The sequence below is a fragment of the Opisthorchis viverrini genome (genome assembly GCF_000715545.1).
Source record: "Opisthorchis viverrini unplaced genomic scaffold opera_v5_277, whole genome shotgun sequence".
Classification (NCBI taxonomy): domain Eukaryota; kingdom Metazoa; phylum Platyhelminthes; class Trematoda; order Opisthorchiida; family Opisthorchiidae; genus Opisthorchis; species Opisthorchis viverrini.
Window position 1 is genome coordinate 274841 of NW_008751928.1, and position 17973 is coordinate 292813.

At 45.4% G+C, this 17973-nt stretch overlaps 1 protein-coding gene across 1 annotated transcript in view; it reads right to left on the reverse strand.

Annotated features, from left to right (window-relative positions):
- T265_09353 (hypothetical protein) overlaps window positions 1-17973 on the reverse strand; it is a gene marked incomplete at both ends in the record, with an annotated part of 41907 nt that overhangs the window by 18764 nt on the left and 5170 nt on the right. The window contains 4 exons of the mRNA XM_009175394.1: window positions 1750-2550; window positions 7627-7986; window positions 15389-15442; window positions 15555-16211. Coding sequence (XP_009173658.1) covers window positions 1750-2550; window positions 7627-7986; window positions 15389-15442; window positions 15555-16211 — 1872 coding nt within the window. The remainder of the gene's footprint in view (window positions 1-1749; window positions 2551-7626; window positions 7987-15388; window positions 15443-15554; window positions 16212-17973) is intronic.

The window sequence follows — 17973 nt, forward strand, 5'->3', positions numbered from 1 at the left end:
ACCTTTTGAGGCCTGAATCAGGCCGGACTAAATATCAGGCAATGGATCCACCACTTGAATCGTGGTGCTATCTGAATGTCCGTTGATTGTGCAGTGTCCCTTTGCGTATGTGCCGAGAATTTGCTGTAGCATTAAAGTTCGACCGATGGCCTTCAGTTATTCTGTGGAGTGCGATCGCGAATTCATGCTGCAACTTGTTTACTTCGTTCGCACTACATGGATTGGCCAGGTGGTGGTTCCAACTTTCAAGTGTCTCTATTGTTTTGTCCAGTGTAAACTGAGTCACAGTCGGTTCAGCCTTCCTTCCAGACACGGTTGCCATTGAGACTATACGGGTCTTTCGTGCTAGCTGGTAATCCTTTTTGATGTGTTGTCCATTCGGAAAGTGACATCGGTGCTGGCGCGGTAGTGCTGAATGAGTTGTTGTTACAGAATTCATATCAACCCCCAATCAGGCTGCCATACCTGGTTTGGCTAGTTGAAGTATACTTTCGACCAAGTGTTCCGGGTACTCCTTAGTTCTCAGTTTTTATACAGTACGAATAACATCGGTTTCAGCCGGGGTCGTGTTACTACGGATCCTGGTTGTTCAACGGACCAGCGTTCGAACCAGTGTCCTCTCCAAACTCGAAGGATGAGCAGAAATGAAGTTTAAGTAGCGATCTGACTGGTTGGGCTGCACACTTAGTGTGGTCGTAATCCCGAAAAGTATATCGCAATCAAGTTGTGCTGAGAGTAGATTGACTAGAATAGGGGAAATGGAGGAAGAACCCCGTCAGCCTTTTGCTAAATCTGGGTTTGAACTTGAATATGGCAGAGCATAGGTAGAATTCCAGTCCTTCCATAATATCCTGTACGGCGAAGAGGGTACAGCAACTTAAGGTAACGTCGTCCCCCAGAAGATGGCTTGTGTGGCGCTATTTATCGAAGATGGGCTGAACTGACAAATCAGTCGTCGTCATTGAAATTTAGTTGTTTTGCTGCAGTGCTATGACATGACTCACCGTTTCCCATTGGCTGCAGTAGCGTCACGAAGGGTTGGATAACCACTTCAACCAAAAATCGAACGCAACACAGTAACTTGTTTGTGTTTTTTGTTCGTCCAGATAATCCGCAGGTATTGTCCCAGCTTTAGGTTTGATGCTTTCAAGAAAGAGTGGCACGCAGCTTGACTGTGTTCAACATCACCAGCCTTTTGAAAAACCCAAGTAACTAAGCTCTCCCAACTCATCGGAACACACATCAGAAGTGACTTACGAATAACGGTTCCCTTTTAAAGTGTTTTTGACTGACTTCATTTATATGCCAATTCCAGCCTCCTTGTGTTTGTTTGTTTGTTATCACATTTGATGTTCAGTCAGAACTTCTGCGGTATCAGGGTCACATGCATATTGTAGGCGTCCAATTCAACCAAGCCGTCTGAAGTTGGATGCTGAATGTGCAATCAACTTTTCCACAGCAGTTAACTACCAGTTCCAAACTTATCCTTTGGAAACTGGAGTCACAGGCTAGTTAAAGTCTACCTGAACTGTAAAAGTTTTGTGCTTAAATCTAACAGAAACTGAACAACCTTAGGAGTGTTTTATAACTACAGAGGAACAGAATGGAATCAGTAAGCACCATGCATTCTTTCTGAAACTTTGCTACACTGATCACGCAGCGTTTTGTCAGAGAAAAAATATCAGGATTGCAGTGGGTGGTGTACAGTCGAGATGGCTAAACTATAACAACTGATAACTTATCATTTACCTGTGGTCCAGGGCTCCCACGCTCTCCTTTCGGACCTGCAGGTCCGGGAGGTCCCGGTGGTCCAGTTGTTCCAGGTGGACCAGATAGACCAGGCTCCCCTGTATCACCCTTGGCTCCATGTCTTCCGGATGGACCTGGTGGGCCTGGACGACCACGTTCACCATCTGCACCTGCTGGACCCGGTGACCCCGGTGCCCCTGCTGCACCTTGATCACCTTGTTCGCCTGGCTTTCCTCGGTCGCCTTGACGACCAGGCAGTCCAGGAAGGCCCTTCGGACCCGCAGGACCTTGAACGCCTTTGCGTCCCAAGGCACCTGGTTCACCCCGACTTCCAATTGGTCCTTGTTCACCTTTGAGACCTTTCATGCCCACTGGACCAGGCGGACCTGGCATTCCAGGCTTTCCGATCTCACCTGGAATTCCTTGTTCTCCTTGATCCCCAGCTACTCCCTTGTCCCCTTGGGGGCCACGGAGACCGGGTTGACCTTTGTTTCCGGGAGGACCCTGCTGTCCCATTGGTCCAATATTTCCATCAGACCCTCGCTCTCCTGGTGGTCCAATCGGTCCCGGGTCACCGCGCGGACCAGTTTCGCCTTGTTCCCCCTTTTGTCCACGTGGACCACGGATGCCAGCATTACCTGGAGGTCCATTCAGTCCAACAGGTCCAGCCTCGCCCATGGTACCTTTTTCTCCCCGATCTCCTTTAGGTCCGTCGTTACCGATGGGGCCGGCTGTGCCTTTTGGACCCTGTCGACCTGGCGGACCCATGGGTCCCATTTGTCCAGGCGCACCGCGCTCTCCCTGTAAGAATGAATCAAGTCGGACACATGATGAACCCGAATGAAAAATACTCCCTCTTTTAAACTAAGTAAAGATAGGCAACATAAAATGTCCATGAGTTTCGTGGATAAAAAAGATAGCTGTGAAGATTGCTGCTCGCACAGCAATTGTTGTTGTCCGATATTCACCGGACTACTATAATTGTGAACGTAGTTTAGTCTGTAACCAACCACTGCATTGTTATCAGCTTGAGAAAGCCGCACATGGTTGTAGGACACTTTCTGAACCAGTCGCGCACGTGTCAGCTCTACCCATTTTCAAGTGTCCTCACTGACGGAAAACTCAGAGCCCTTCGGATGGTGAACGAGCACGTCATCCTCCACACCAAGTCAACGTCAAGGAAGGCCCCATTTTTGTATCGCATTTATACCTCACCTCCCAAATAGCCTTTGTTGATGCTTGTTTTAAACGGACATGTACGCGCAATCCGATTTGGCAAGTGACACGAGTTGCTGCATTGCACCGACTGTGCCTTATCTCCCGAACTACTGATCGTTTCCTGCGCCGTCATCTCTGCATACTATCTATTTACTACTACACCCTATTCACTACTACACCTACTACACCTGTCCGTATCTAAAGCCCTGTTGCCTCACTGACCATTTTTCCACTTCTGCCGATTGTGCTATTATTGATTAACCAGTTCTTGACAGCCCTCGTGCGTCTATTCCTACTGCCCAGTGAATACGAACTGCGTACAGACGGATAGCTGTGATCGTCCTATGAGATCCTTAGCTGTCCATATCTTACAGTAAACATAAACAGGACAGCAACAGCAGCAACAGTGAGTCAGAAGATACTGATGGAAATGCAGACGGAAGTTGATGCTTAGCTCTTTTTCTTCTATTGGTGGATAAATGACGGGTCTAATGCCCTCTTGCACAAGGTTCTACCATGTAGTTCCTTTGCGGCTTTTGATTCTGATGATAAACGAGGCAACTTCGTTGTATCTCGAGAACACTGTTGAGACTAATCTGCCGACAGCAGTTGCTGAGTAGATTGCAAGAGGGACAACACAAGATTCTCTGTAAGACAGACCTTTTGAATGGTGAACATATCCTGTGAGAGTACCATGAGCAGGCTTGGACAGTTTTTTCCATGCATTCATTCCAGTCGCTTCCATCCTTAGACTCTTGACACCTGTTGTCCCAATCCCCTTTTGTTACTAACCCAAATTAAGCTCATTCGGTCCATCTCGCAACCTGTGTCGATCGATTCGATGTGTCTACGGGTCAAAGGGTCGCGCACAACCAATGACCTCATGCAACCCTTTTGTGTGATCCAGCCACTTAGTTACTGGTCTTTGTTTTTTATTCCCATCGGTTCGCTGACATTCACAGCCCTACCGGATGCTTAATTGCCTTTCTCATTGTTTATGGCGTTTTGGTGTTAACCGTTTTGTCGTGCTGTTTTCAGCATCATTAGACTCGGATGACTCACATGGGAGGTCTGATTCCTACTACTATTTGATAGTGTTAAATACTGAGACAGACTTGTTTTAGTTCGACTTAAACTCTCTGTTTGCGTATTACTCAGTACCGGTCGGGTTCCAGCAACTGACAATATGCTCCACCTGCGACTTCTATTAATGTACTGGGGTTGGTTGGTTTCTCACTATCCGCCATGACAGAGAAATTAAAGCTTGGCCGCAGAACGTTAAACCACAATTTGAAGACCCTTCCAACCCAGAGAAATCGATAATCGGAGCGTTCAGACCAAAGCCATTGGTACGAATTTACTGCATCACATGAAGCCCATAGTTTCGGGGTGGGTGGCTCATGATTATGGGCAACACTTTGAAGCAATCCACCAAACTGTTCCCGAGTTTTATCGTTGAAACAAGGTGCTTTTTTTATCCTACCCACCGGTCATGGAGGACGCCATCAGATATTGGTTGCCCACACAATACGCTATAATGATCACGGAGAAAAATAGTTAGGAAAATACACGCGTTTTCACGCGTGTATTCAGCTGGAACTCAATTCAGTCTCCCGTTAAGACCGAATTGGTGAGTAAATGAGTGCACTTTGCGAAGTTCGTACAATTGTGGTACAAGCAGAACATAAGGTTCAAAGAGACTTGAGAACTGTTCCTACCGGATGAACTCCAAAAAGAATAAAACCGGTCTGCCGAAGAGTTTCCAACAATCTTATAAATATTGCCCTTCAGAGTGGAAAAGGTCCTACATTTGAGCACTTTTTTCGTACCGGTATGTAGAGCAGAAGGCTACACCCCACGCTTCTTGTATGATGTCCTCAAGAAGATACAGTTCTGAAGGACTGGTCTGTGGAAGATGGCGTTTGCCATATCCATTCGACCTACACTTTGTTGGCCAGTTGCAGTTATTCCTCCTCTCCAGCGAAACCGGTTCTCACTACGGAGCAACCACTTTCAAGAATAAGTGAATTTCACTAGCTTTGGTTCAAACAGTGACCAACCAAGCCACCGGTTCGCTAGTTGCGCACATCTCTCTATTCGCTAACGGGAACTGCAGCATTTCTACACTTAATTTAGTGTACTTTCGACTAGTACATGTAGGCAGCCATCTACTAGATGTGGGCTTGACTCTCTTGAGAGATCTCAGTCGTTAGTTGGCTGTACAATTGATATACAGCTATCGGCGCACTTTTAACTAATGGTCCACAGCGCACGCCAACGCAGTCCAGCATACGACTCAGTCGAGTGTTCCAGTCCAGCACGATAGTCGGAAGAGAAATCGGTAGCGCGTAATGTCAAATACAGCTAAAAGCGTTGGGAAACATGAATTTTATGTAACAATTTGGATTGCATTTGGACATAAGAAATCCTGGTCATCTCCACTGTTGAACTAAGATACTGGAGTTTGATTACTTTGATCAAACATTTGTGACCTTGAAAAGTATTTATCCTCGAACGTTAGCTCATTAGTCGTCGAAGCCTGCGGAATAGTGGGCTCCTCACCTCAATACGGTCAACGATAAGAAGGTTTTCTCCCGCTTTCGGGTAATCATACCGGCTTCGGTTTGACGCTCCTACCAGATTGGCAGTATCCACAAACTGACTGGATGGTTGAGCAGCGTGCAAGTAACATGGTAGCACAGTGTAGGGAGCTACGCCGCGCGCACTTTGATTAAACTTAGATGGTTAAATTTACAGTCCCTTTCTCGTCCTGGCGCCAGTATTCTCGCGACTTGAGCTTATCATTTATCAAGGTTCATCGGTACCGCATCGTCCATCCTTCATCGGTTCCGCGGCCGTGCCGCGATTTTACCATAGGACATCTGACATGCAAGGTATGCGTAGTACTACATCTTCGCCAAAGCGCCCTGAATTATAACGTCTAAACAGATGGGCACCGTTAGGTGGCTCAACGAGTTGGAAGACACTGTCCTGGCAATCCCAATGGACTGACCAGCCTGTAAGGACTCTTGAAAAATGTAAAATCGATTTTAGCGACATACACTCATTTGCAAACTAATTTGGTTTTGCGGAAGACTCAACCGGAACCCAGCTGAGTCTCTTGTTTGTGATGTTTCCAGGCAACTGAATGTGCTGCACCAGGCCACCTCATGTTTCAGTCGCTACGATATTCGAGATATCGCGACACAAACATATTTGTGATGCACTAATCACACGGTTGCTGATAATTCGTCGACAGCCCACTACCGGTCTCGTCCTTCTTGGGGCTCGTCAGGTAGGTGCAGTCTCCAGGTTTGTGTCAACCTTATGTTTTACTTGAAACCAAATTGCACGAAATTAGCGAAATACACTCATTTGCAAACAAAGTTGGTTTTGCGAAAGACTCACGTATAATCCAGCTGAACCTCTCGTTTGTGATATTTCTAGGCATAGCAAATATATGTACCGCGATCGTGGACTGTCGACGAATTTTCAGCAACCTTATGAGTAGTGCATTACGATGATGGATTTTACTTATTTCTTGGTTGCAAGTCGTTGAGGGACTGTGAAATTCAGTGAACCAGATAATACAACTTCTAGGCTCAACAGTATGGGGGTCTTAATTCCAATCTAGCTTGCAATGACCTTGAACGGATAGGTAAAGTTGGTTAGCATGATGAGAATAAACACGTTGACCTCGCTTAAGATGTTCAATGAAGATGCGCTGATGAGGTAATGGTAACACCCTCACCTGGCGTATCGCATTTCCGAGCTGAAGACAAGACACGGCCAAAGGTATTCACTGATTTTCGCAGCTCTAATAAGAGCGAAACTCAAGTCAGACGACTGTCCTTTTAATGTGGACTCACCAGAATAATTACTCCAGGACTGGAGGACTGCTCAAACGAGTGATTTGAACATGAATTCTACAATTTCAGCAACCACTTACGATGATTTTGCCATTCTTTCTCGAAAGTTTGGTCCGTTACCAAGAGTACATCTCACTTCTTAGTGAGATTCCTTGTCGATCAGATTTCGGTTTTTGCTGTTCGGTGAAACTAGGTAAGATAAGATTGTTTTGGTAGTTGGCTTGTTCGCTGAGCTGGGCAATTTGATTGCAAACGTTTTATCACCAATCGAAGTGACATCATCGGTGCATCATTGGGCACAACCACTAACCCACCGCTACGCACCACTACGCTCCCCAACAACGCACTGATGATGTCACCTCGATTGGTGATGAAACGTTTGCAATCAAATTGATTAGCTCAGCGAACAATCCAACGACCATCTGCGCTACCTGAGCTACCAAAATTTTCCTCTATAGATAAGGTTGTTTTATATAACATTTACTGATGAGCGAAACAAATAGTTTTTGTCGCGTCCATCAGATCACTTGAACACGAAGTCTGTTACGGTTCACTGATATCTTTCCGGCGTGCAAAATAGTTGCATTATTTGAATGAGCTGACCTTTTGTCTAACAGTGGTATGGGTTGGTAAACAATACCAAAAATGTGGACGAATGAAAATTTTCACGTGCGTGAAGATTTCTTTTTGAAGGCTTCCACTCTTAAGAAAACCACTGTACTCTTATATCCTTGGGACAAAACCAGAACCGTACAAAATATACTAGTTTGTTTAACAACAGGGCACTTACCAGACGTCCTCGTGGTCCAAGACTTCCTGGCTCACCTGCTGGCCCCGGATCGCCGGGCTTTCCAGGTGTTCCTGGAGCGCCTTCTGCACCCGCTCGGCCTTCGGGTCCCATAGGACCCCGTTTGCCAGGTTGTCCTCGTTGGCCTTTCTCTCCTACGGGTCCGAAAGGTCCTGGAGGACCAGGTTCACCCCGAGGTCCACGATCTCCACGTTGCCCTCGAGAGCCTATGGCACCAGGTTCACCAGATTTACCCATTGAGCCTGGAGGTCCTCGAATACCTTGTGGTCCCTGGAGCCCTTGGGGTCCAGGTATACCCGGTGCTCCAACCATACCAGGTCGACCGATGGCTCCAAGAGGACCCTAAATTACAACAATTCGCGTTCAAGCCTGAATTCACAAGAGTAGAATTGATGTATAAACTATCTGTATGAGTTCCGTCCGCCCCTACCTTCTCAGCAGTTTTTAGTAAACTGCTATAAAGTTTACAACCAATGAATTTTTACGATTTGATTGGCCTAATTTGCATGATCAGGTTCGCGGACGGTAGTTTAGTTGCGTTTTGACTTTGCTGACTTGTGGAAAGACTATGAGGAGATGAATACGAAGAAGCGGAACTCAGGCCATACAGCCTTTTATGTAATAAGATATTAGCAGAGGTGGATGTAAATATCACCTAGATCTATCCTTCAGTGAAGTCTTCTTTTGAAATTAAAACTGGCATCCTGTTCAAAGCATATGAGTGGTTCAAAGAGGTAATTTAATGACCATACTGAAGATGGCTCCCCTGAGCGAAGAGTCTTGTTCTGGCTAGTTAATACTAGCTGATGCTGAGGAAACCAGATCTACTGACAAGCAGAGGTTACCCCATTTCATTCATAGAACCGCCATTTCTATATCCGTCCTGTCATCCGGACAGATGTTGATCGTTCCTATTAGGAAATCAAAATGTTCCATAGATTGTGCGCGGCTTTGTGTTTGAAGCTGCTTGCCTACTTGACTAGAAGTCAGCGATATCTTTTATTAACTTTTACAAAACATCCTGTTGAGGATCGCTGCGTACTCCTTGAGACAGATGGAGTTTCCGAGATTTCAGCACAGTGGGGAAGTTTCTTTAGGAGTCCCCATGCGATCCAGCAAACGTGGCTACCGTTCTTGCGTTATTATGTCGGTGAAAATCATCTCCATGGGTAATGAGATTTTGAGTGAAGTACACAAAAAATAATTTTCTTTCATTAATAATGTATTTTCCGCCTCTCTCATAACACCGTTGGATAATTAAAAGACTCGAGAATACCCTATAGAAACAGCTTTCTATATCAACTAGAACCAATGAGTAAACAGGCACTCAAACTCCCGCACAACCTCGGAGTTGTCACCTGTGCGATACTCACCTCAAGTCGTCTCCTTGATCAAGATCAGAATAAATCGACATAAACAGGCACTTCCCGCACAACCTCGGAGTTGTCACCTGTGCGATACTCACCTCAAGTCGTCTCCTTGATCAAGATCAGAATAAATCGACACGACATACGCTTTTCTCCTAATGAGTTTATCAAAACGGCTGGTTTGCGCTGCGCAAGCTAACAGTAGCTTGTGTCTAATCGAAAGCTACTTTCAAGCTACTTTCAATACGGATAGAAGGGAAACATTGCAGAATGCTGACATAATGAGGTTGGCATCACATGGTCAGTATATTGCAGTTCGTACAAACTGACTTGTGGACACTGAAAATTAGTGTCTCTTAAATGGACAAAAGTTTCATACTTCACTCGTGTGTCAGAACCACATGTGTAAGTTTGGATCAACCCAATCGCAAGGCGCCTGGAAGAACAGATTCGTTCATCCACGCCGACTGCTGATATACAGTTACTTTAATGGTCGAGGGAAGGATCTTCATCTCTGTCTGTCTTGCCATGGTTTCCGATAGACGCCGATCTGTTCTACAACTGTACATTTCTCCTAAAACTGCAAAGAAGTGAAGAATCACGCTGGCGTCTGCCGAGCCTGGCCTTGAGGGAACATTCCTGTACTACCCTTATTGCCGTTAACCAGGAGTGAGCACCTCACCAATTTCCAGAAAATTACCGACTCCCAACCACTCCATATATTCTGAACACTTAACCATTCGACGAAGAGCTGTTCATCGGTAGCGCAGCGAACACACACTCAGAGAGGATTATAGCATCATCAGTTCTTCACTCGGGAATTCACATTACGTGGTCATGTGTTGTTGATTGACTCCTGGGCTAGGCTTTGAGGACTAAACTATTCGGCCACAAACGGTTGCTCAGTAGTGAGACTAACTCTCACTTAGAGTCACTAACCCTTCAATCAAGGGCTTCACATCACATGTTTATGTGTTCAATGGCTGTTCGAGTAGCGACTTCTCAGTTGAAAGGCTCACTTGACTCATGAATCATTTCTCCGATCGCCAATGGCAGCACATTTTTAATTGCGTTCTTTAATGTTTGGGAATCGTAGAGCGTTGGTACGCAATTTATTGTATCCCTTGTTACTTGCAGCAACACTCTGTTCAATAACGACACAGTATATGGGTCATGTGACCGACTTAATTCTCCCCCTTAGCTAAGACCTAACTAGTCATGTAATCGACTGATCCTGCTGATGATAGAACGTAGCAGCAGAAATGGAATAATATAATGTGTGTCCACCAGCTGTCTCCAATTTTCTCGGCCGCGGTCCAGCCTATGGTTTTTATACAGCTCCAAGGATCGAACTAGGTCATGACCGGACCTTGCACGTACCTCCTATAGAGCATCCCCTGCAGAAGTGATCCCACTAAAGTGACTGGTTTTGATCAGTCCCATCAAACTTCCATTATACCCTAATAGAATGAGCTTTCCGACAGCAGAAACTGAGCGCGGCGTTGCTTGCCCTATAAGTCACACAGTCGTCCCTCCACGGTTAAACCATACTCGTTTATTAATATAAAAAATCTGTATTGAAGAAATTTCCAGTAGAATAATAGGGAGCACTTACGTTGTTCTAAGTGCGAACGACCGTGGCACAAGGTCTGATGTACCCATCACATCGCAAAACCAACATTGGAGCGGTGAAGATGGAGACCCCACTTTGTCGAATAACGGTGCGAATGGCCAGATTCTGCAGCACCACAAGCCTGTCGGGCTGTTGCATCTAACTACTGTCCCAACCCAAGTGCCTTAGTGTCGAAGGGAATTCACAAACAAGGAACACAACAGACTTATTGCGGACAAGCGAGTGCCTGAACACTTGTCGGCTGTTGCTGAATCGATTGATCGATTGACTTGCCTGAATGCTTACCTATTGCTTTCCTATAGGGATTTTGGTGGAGTTTGAGGGTCTCAGTAGGTTTCGGATATTCCGGGATTTTTTTCAGGAATATGACCTTCCTGACACGGACTATTCATTCTCACTTTGTTCATAGTAAAGTATGAATTTGAGACATTAGGTGGTGCTATGCGCAAGCTAACAGTAGCTTGTGTCTAATCGAAAGCTACTTTCAAGCTACTTTCAATACGGATAGAAGGGAAACATTGCAGAATGCTGACATAATGAGGTTGGCATCACATGGTCAGTATATTGCAGTTCGTACAAACTGACTTGTGGACACTGAAAATTAGTGTCTCTTAAATGGACAAAAGTTTCATACTTCACTCGTGTGTCAGAACCACATGTGTAAGTTTGGATCAACCCAACCGCAAGGCGCCTGGATGAACAGATTCGTTCATCCACGCCGACTGCTGATATACAGTTACTTTAATGGTCGAGGGAAGGATCTTCATCTCTGTCTGTCTTGCCATGGTTTCCGATAGACGCCGATCTGTTCTACAACTGTACATTTCTCCAAAACTGCCAAAGAAGTGAAGAATCACGCTGGCGTCTGCCGAGCCTGGCCTTGAGGGAACATTCCTGTACTACCCTTATTGCCGTTAACCAGCAGTGAGCACCTCACCAATTTCCAGAAAATTACCGACTCCCAACCACTCCATATATTCTGAACACTTAACCATTCGACGAAGAGCTGTTCATCGGTAGCGCAGCGAACACACACTCAGAGAGGATTATAGCATCATCAGTTCTTCACTCGGGAATTCACATTACGTGGTCATGTGTTGTTGATTGACTCCTGGGCTAGGCTTTGAGGACTAAACTATTCGGCCACAAACGGTTGCTCAGTAGTGAGACTAACTCTCACTTAGAGTCACTAACCCTTCAATCAAGGGCTTCACATCACATGTTTATGTGTTCAATGGCTGTTCGAGTAGCGACTTCTCAGTTGAAAGGCTCACTTGACTCATGAATCATTTCTCCGATCGCCAATGGCAGCACATTTTTAATTGCGTTCTTTAATGTTTGGGAATCGTAGAGCGTTGGTACGCAATTTATTGTATCCCTTGTTACTTGCAGCAGCACTCTGTTCAATAACGACACAGGGTCATGTGACCGACTTAATTCTCCCCCTTAGCTAAGACCTAACTAGTCATGTAATCGACTGATCCTGCTGATGATAGAACGTAGCAGCAGAAATGGAATAATATAATGTGTGTCCACCAGCTGTCTCCAATTTTCTCGGCCGCGGTCCAGCCTATGGTTTTTATACAGCTCCAAGGATCGAACTAGGTCATGACCGGACCTTGCACGTACCTCCTATAGAGCATCCCCTGCAGAAGTGATCCCACTAAAGTGACTGGTTTTGATCAGTCCCATCAAACTTCCATTATACCCTAATAGAATGAGCTTTCCGACAGCAGAAACTGAGTGCGGCGTTGCTTGCCCTATAAGTCACACAGTCGTCCCTCCACGGTTAAACCATACTCGTTTATTATTATAAAAAATCTGTATTGGAAAAATTTCCAGTATAATAATCAGGAGCACTTACGTTGTTCTAAGTGCGAACGACCGTGGCACAAGGTCTGATGTACCCATCACATCGCAAAACCAACACTGGAGCGGTGAAGATGGAGACCCCACTTTGTCGAATGACGGTGCGAATGGCCAGATTCTGCAGCACCACAAGCCTGTCGGGCTGTTGCATCTAACTACTGTCCCAACCCAAGTGCCTTAGTGTCGAAGGGAATTCACAAACAAGGAACACAACAGACTTATTGCGGACAAGCGAGTGCCTGAACACTTGTCGGCTGTTGCTGAATCGATTGATCGATTGACTTGCCTGAATGCTTACCTATTGCTTTCCTATAGGGATTTTGGTGGAGTTTGAGGGTCTCAGTAGGTTTCGGGTATTCCGGGATTTTTTTCAGGAATATGACCTTCCTGACACGGACTATTCATTCTCACTTTGTTCATAGTAAAGTATGAATTTGAGACATTAGGTGGTGCTATTTAAACCTCCCGAGGTTGAATGTTCATCACCTGAATGATTCAAGGTATCGAGGGGCCCATTCTGCCCAAGATGGAAACTCCACGATCCCCAACTGACTGTTGCAGTTATTCACCGTGCTTTACAAAAAACATGTGTACATACAGCAAGTTCATCCCAAGGATGGTAATGGGAGGAAGTATAAATACTACTGTTGCAGGCACACAAACTGAAACTGGTTGTGTACACACGTGTTGTAGTTCTACACATTCGGTGTTTCGTTGACAAGACCCCCAAACAGACTGAAGAGTCTCTTGAAGTGCTACCATGCAGTGCCAAAAACATCCGGTGGCATGAATTCGAACGAGACGTTCCTCTCTTTTATCTCATATTCTCCAGTTACCCTTTCGCGTTCGTCGCTTGCATTCGCTTTTTATGTTTGTGACCATGCTCTTCAAAAATAAATGACAACAGTAGTAGTAGTGTAAGCAGTAGAGTGTAAAAACTATAGAAATTTAAAAAAACGGTAGTAAGAACGAATGTCGAAATGACCCAAGCGCAGGATGGTTAAGTCAAAAGTTAACATCCCAGTCTTGAAAAGCTGGATCCGTCATTTACCCAGTAAGCCATATTGGGTACGGCCTAGAACGGTCCGCTTTCGATTGAAAACCACCGCACTACTGGCAGACAATTGCTGCGTCGATAACACTTAAACAAAAGGACCAGATAAAAGTCATTCCTTTGTGCTCCCTGTACTGCTGACCATTGGGATTGACAGCAAAATGAGGCATACAGGGTAGTCAGCAACTGTTAGTGTCTTTTTCAAAAAGACTACTTTTCGCGTCAAATGATTTGCGCCTCTCACTCGTCCTGAAACAGACTTGTGGCCACATTCACTGATACGAAGCTACTAAACTGCATGTGATGCCCGAACCACAAAAGCTTTAGGTGATTGGGCGTTGTGCCAGACATCGCCGCGCTATTTTTTTCCCAAAAATGCCTAAGGAAGGTTAGGATAAGCTATAGGTCCTGTTGTACGGACTAATACTAAGCACAAAAGATTCCACTATGTTGCATGTCTGGATTACTAGCCATCCGATCCGACAAAAAGATAGGGTAAAACACCTGTTCACTCGTATTTTGAAAATGTCAGTCACCACGGTGTTCTTTCTGGTGAGGAAAATTGTGCCTTTACTACGCGATGGGCTTTGAAAATCTCCGATTTTTAACGGCTTACTTGGAGGAGATCAGCGTTTCACACTTCAAATTTGTTTCTTCATGGTCCCCGGAGGGAAGCCTAAAGGCCTATCGACAAGGTGAGCAAAACAATCGCAAGATGCGGCAAACATGTGGGGAAGGTGTTCACACCACTAACAAATCAGGAATGACGCGGGGAAGTAAGTTCTTGTTTTCCTCATAAATTTAATGGAATTCGCGGATTTTTGCGACCGATTTAGGTGCTTCAGAAGGGAATTATGTCCCCTGGTTTTCACGAACACAGTGGGACTCGACTCATTTCTGGAAAGGGCTTGAGGTCAGCACAGAGGAATCATGAAGTCTAATGGCCTCACTTTCCGCCTTATGTCTGATGGAAAATTACAAAGCAACTAACTCAATGGACACGACGTAGTCGGATGAATGCGCCGTATCTCAACGGTACCGCTTGAGTCTGTGGATGGACTATCGATCTAGCAAGTCCTCTGATGATGGGTCTCGAACTAGCCAATAAAATCACTTACAAATGTACGCTTTACACCGGGGGGAATATAGTTTGTTCTTCAGAGAAAATAGGAAAGCAAAAAAGAGGGCCATAAATGATCAGGTTTTCAACGAGCAAGCCATGTCCAACTAAGTCTTCCAAAGCCGTGGAATTTGCCAGGAGACAGAAAGAGGCGCTTCCGCGTTAAAAGAAGGACGCTTAAAAAACGGAACCAGGAAGCAGCTGACTACCCGCTTTATTTTGAGTTAGGAAGTCTAGGTTCAAAGTTCACAATCCTAACCTCAAAATCATGTGGCTACCGAAACAATACTGAACTCATTTCGAATGGATATTCATTTGTGATCATTCATTTGCGTCTTTAGCAGCACAAGAGTTGGCCATACCACCTAATGTATACTTAGCATAGCAATTGGCAAATCATTGTGAAACTTTACCAATATTGCTGGTTAAGTGAAGTGAACTGTCAGAACCCACCTTTGGTCCTGGTTCCCCATTCGGTCCAGGTTGTCCTCGGGATCCAGTTTTACCCTGGAATAAGTGAATGATAATTTGTGTCACGAAAATTAGTAGATGCCCCCTAGACAGAACAAGGCAATAAGAGAGGGCAATCTTTAGCAGGAGTTGGCCATACCACCTAATGTATACTTAGCATAGCAATTGGCAAATCATTGTGAAACTTTACCAATATTGCTGGTTAAGTGAAGTGAACTGTCAGAACCCACCTTTGGTCCTGGTTCCCCATTCGGTCCAGGTTGTCCTCGGGATCCAGTTTTACCCTGGAATAAGTGAATGGCAGGAAAATTAGTAGATGCCCCCTAGACAGAACAAGGCAATAAGAGAGAGCAAAACTTTCGTCACTAGTGGAAAACCTTAAGCAATTTAACTTACTCTTGGACCTGTTGATCCCCTTGGACCACTGGCGCCAAGATCACCTTCAGAACCTTTCTCTCCAATAGGACCTGGTGAGCCTGGATCGCCTGGAATACCAATTGCTCCTGGAGGACCTTCCGGACCTGGTGTTCCACGGCTTCCTGGAGGACCTCTACTCCCCTCAAACCCTGGCGGTCCAGGTGGTCCGGCGGATCCGCGAATTCCCCTTCTGCCAACTTCGCCTACAGGACCAGTGGGACCGCGCTCACCACGACGACCCTTATCACCTTCAACACCAGGTAGTCCTTGAGCACCTTGTAATCCGGCAGCCCCTTCAGGTCCTTTCGGACCCGCGGTTCCCGATTCGCCTTCGGAACCAACAAACCCACGGAAGCCTGCAGGACCAGGTTCTCCTGGATGCCCACGATCTCCCATCTCACCCTTATTTCCAACTGCTCCTGCTGGTCCATAAACACCTTGTTTTCCAGAAGGTCCTGGTGGACCGGGTGCTCCACGATCTCCGCGAATCCCAGGGAATCCAACCTCTCCTTTGGGGCCCGCCATACCTGGATTACCCTTGATGCCTTCAGGGCCCTGTCTACCAGGGCTGCCTTGAGGCCCGGGAGAACCGGCATCACCAGGTGGTCCTTGAACTCCGCTGGTGCCATCGATTCCCTGTAAATAAATCGTACGTGTAAGGCTGAGTGAATACAAGACAGGTCCCCAATTGAAATATAATTCAAAACCAATTCCACTGACAGAAGATGCCAATTGACTTGAAAAAGCCGTAATCAGATGCATGCGTCGATCTTTTAGTTGTTGAGTCGTGGCGATAACCAATCACATCGCTTAAGCGTGAGCAAGGTCGCCTGTTCAGAAGTCCAGCATGCCCGGGTGTGGCAGTGGTAACACACTCGCCTCGCATATCAGATGTTCGGAGTTCAAACCACGGCACGGCCAGTGAGCACTAAGATAAACTTGAGTCTAACGCTTCCCTGAGCACTAAGATAAACTTGAGTCTAACGCTTCCCTTCCCATTTGATGTGAACTTACCAGAATAATAACACCAGGACTGTTCAAAGGAGTGGTGTGGATGTATACTTAGGAAGAATCAGGTATTTTCAGCTTGGGTTGGAATCTGAAAGCTAATTCTGTCAGATCAAAGTCAGTTGTGCTTTGCATTTAGTTTCCAATTTCATTCGAGTAATTCGACCAGTTAGACACGCATCCTTTATTTTGGATAAAGGTTCCGTTCAGGACGAAAGGACCGTTTCTACGTTAATTTATCCCGTCTACCTACTATATGAGTGGTACAGATTGTGTGGACGATCAGGCGGAGTAGAGTTATTGGAATTGATAACAACGCTGGAGCGATAACGGGCTGGTAACAAGTAGACAGCCGAAAATGTAAGTTGATACGACATCAAGAACACTATGAGTGATGACGGAAGCAAGTGGCTTCTGTCTTGACAACAACAATTCGATTCTTGGTCACTCTGAGACTATTCGCGCCGATCTTATATAGATTGGGTCGAAAATACTGACATGTGTGAAAAAATCGAATTATGAAAAAAGTTAATGTTTACTGTTCGACGATTTGGAGTTGTGAAAACCACTGTGCGTGGCGGCCGCAATAAACAGCGGCTAAGTCCCTCCATTTCGATCCTTCCATCTTTCGGCTGTCTTCAGCCGGGACTTTCCAGTGTATTTAGTAACAAAAACGCGCTAACCGGAAGGGTGATCACCAACTGAACTAAATGTCATCACACCGCGTGAAATGACCTGAGGGAGAATTCCTGTTCCTAAACTACCAAACGTCGTCGAGTTTTCGAAGTTTGAATGTGTATTTCACCTTCAAAATGTGTAATAGATCAATGCAATCAGAATAGAACAGTTGTTTTGATCGTACGATTTCTACGTAGTTTGTGTTATCCTTCACTGCATAACATAACCCACCAAATAGAATAGAGGTAGGTTGAAGCCATTGGCCGCCACTGATTTTCATTTGCTTATCAATACATTGTTTACCTCAAGTTCCAACCTATTCATCTTTTTGCGGTTGTATAGAACATAGCGCAGCAACAGGCGTTGCGTGCTGGCGGAAACGTGACCGCAGATCTACCAGGGTGTAGTGAGTCGCCTTTGAGGTACTCAGTAACACCACTACAACACTGTTAGAAGTATCGTGTATAGGGGCTTTTGACTAGAGCTGAATGCAGCTGGGTGGCTGAATGAAGCTATTATAGGCCAGTGACAAATATGGAACCCCGATTTACTGTGTGTCGCACTTGCCTTTGCATAGGTTAAGATATCTACTCGGGCAAAATTCTAGTGTTGCTGAGGTGAACAGAATTTACCAAAATGCTTGAGAAACATGTCCCTATGGTATATATATATATATATATATATATATATATATATATATATATATAAAACA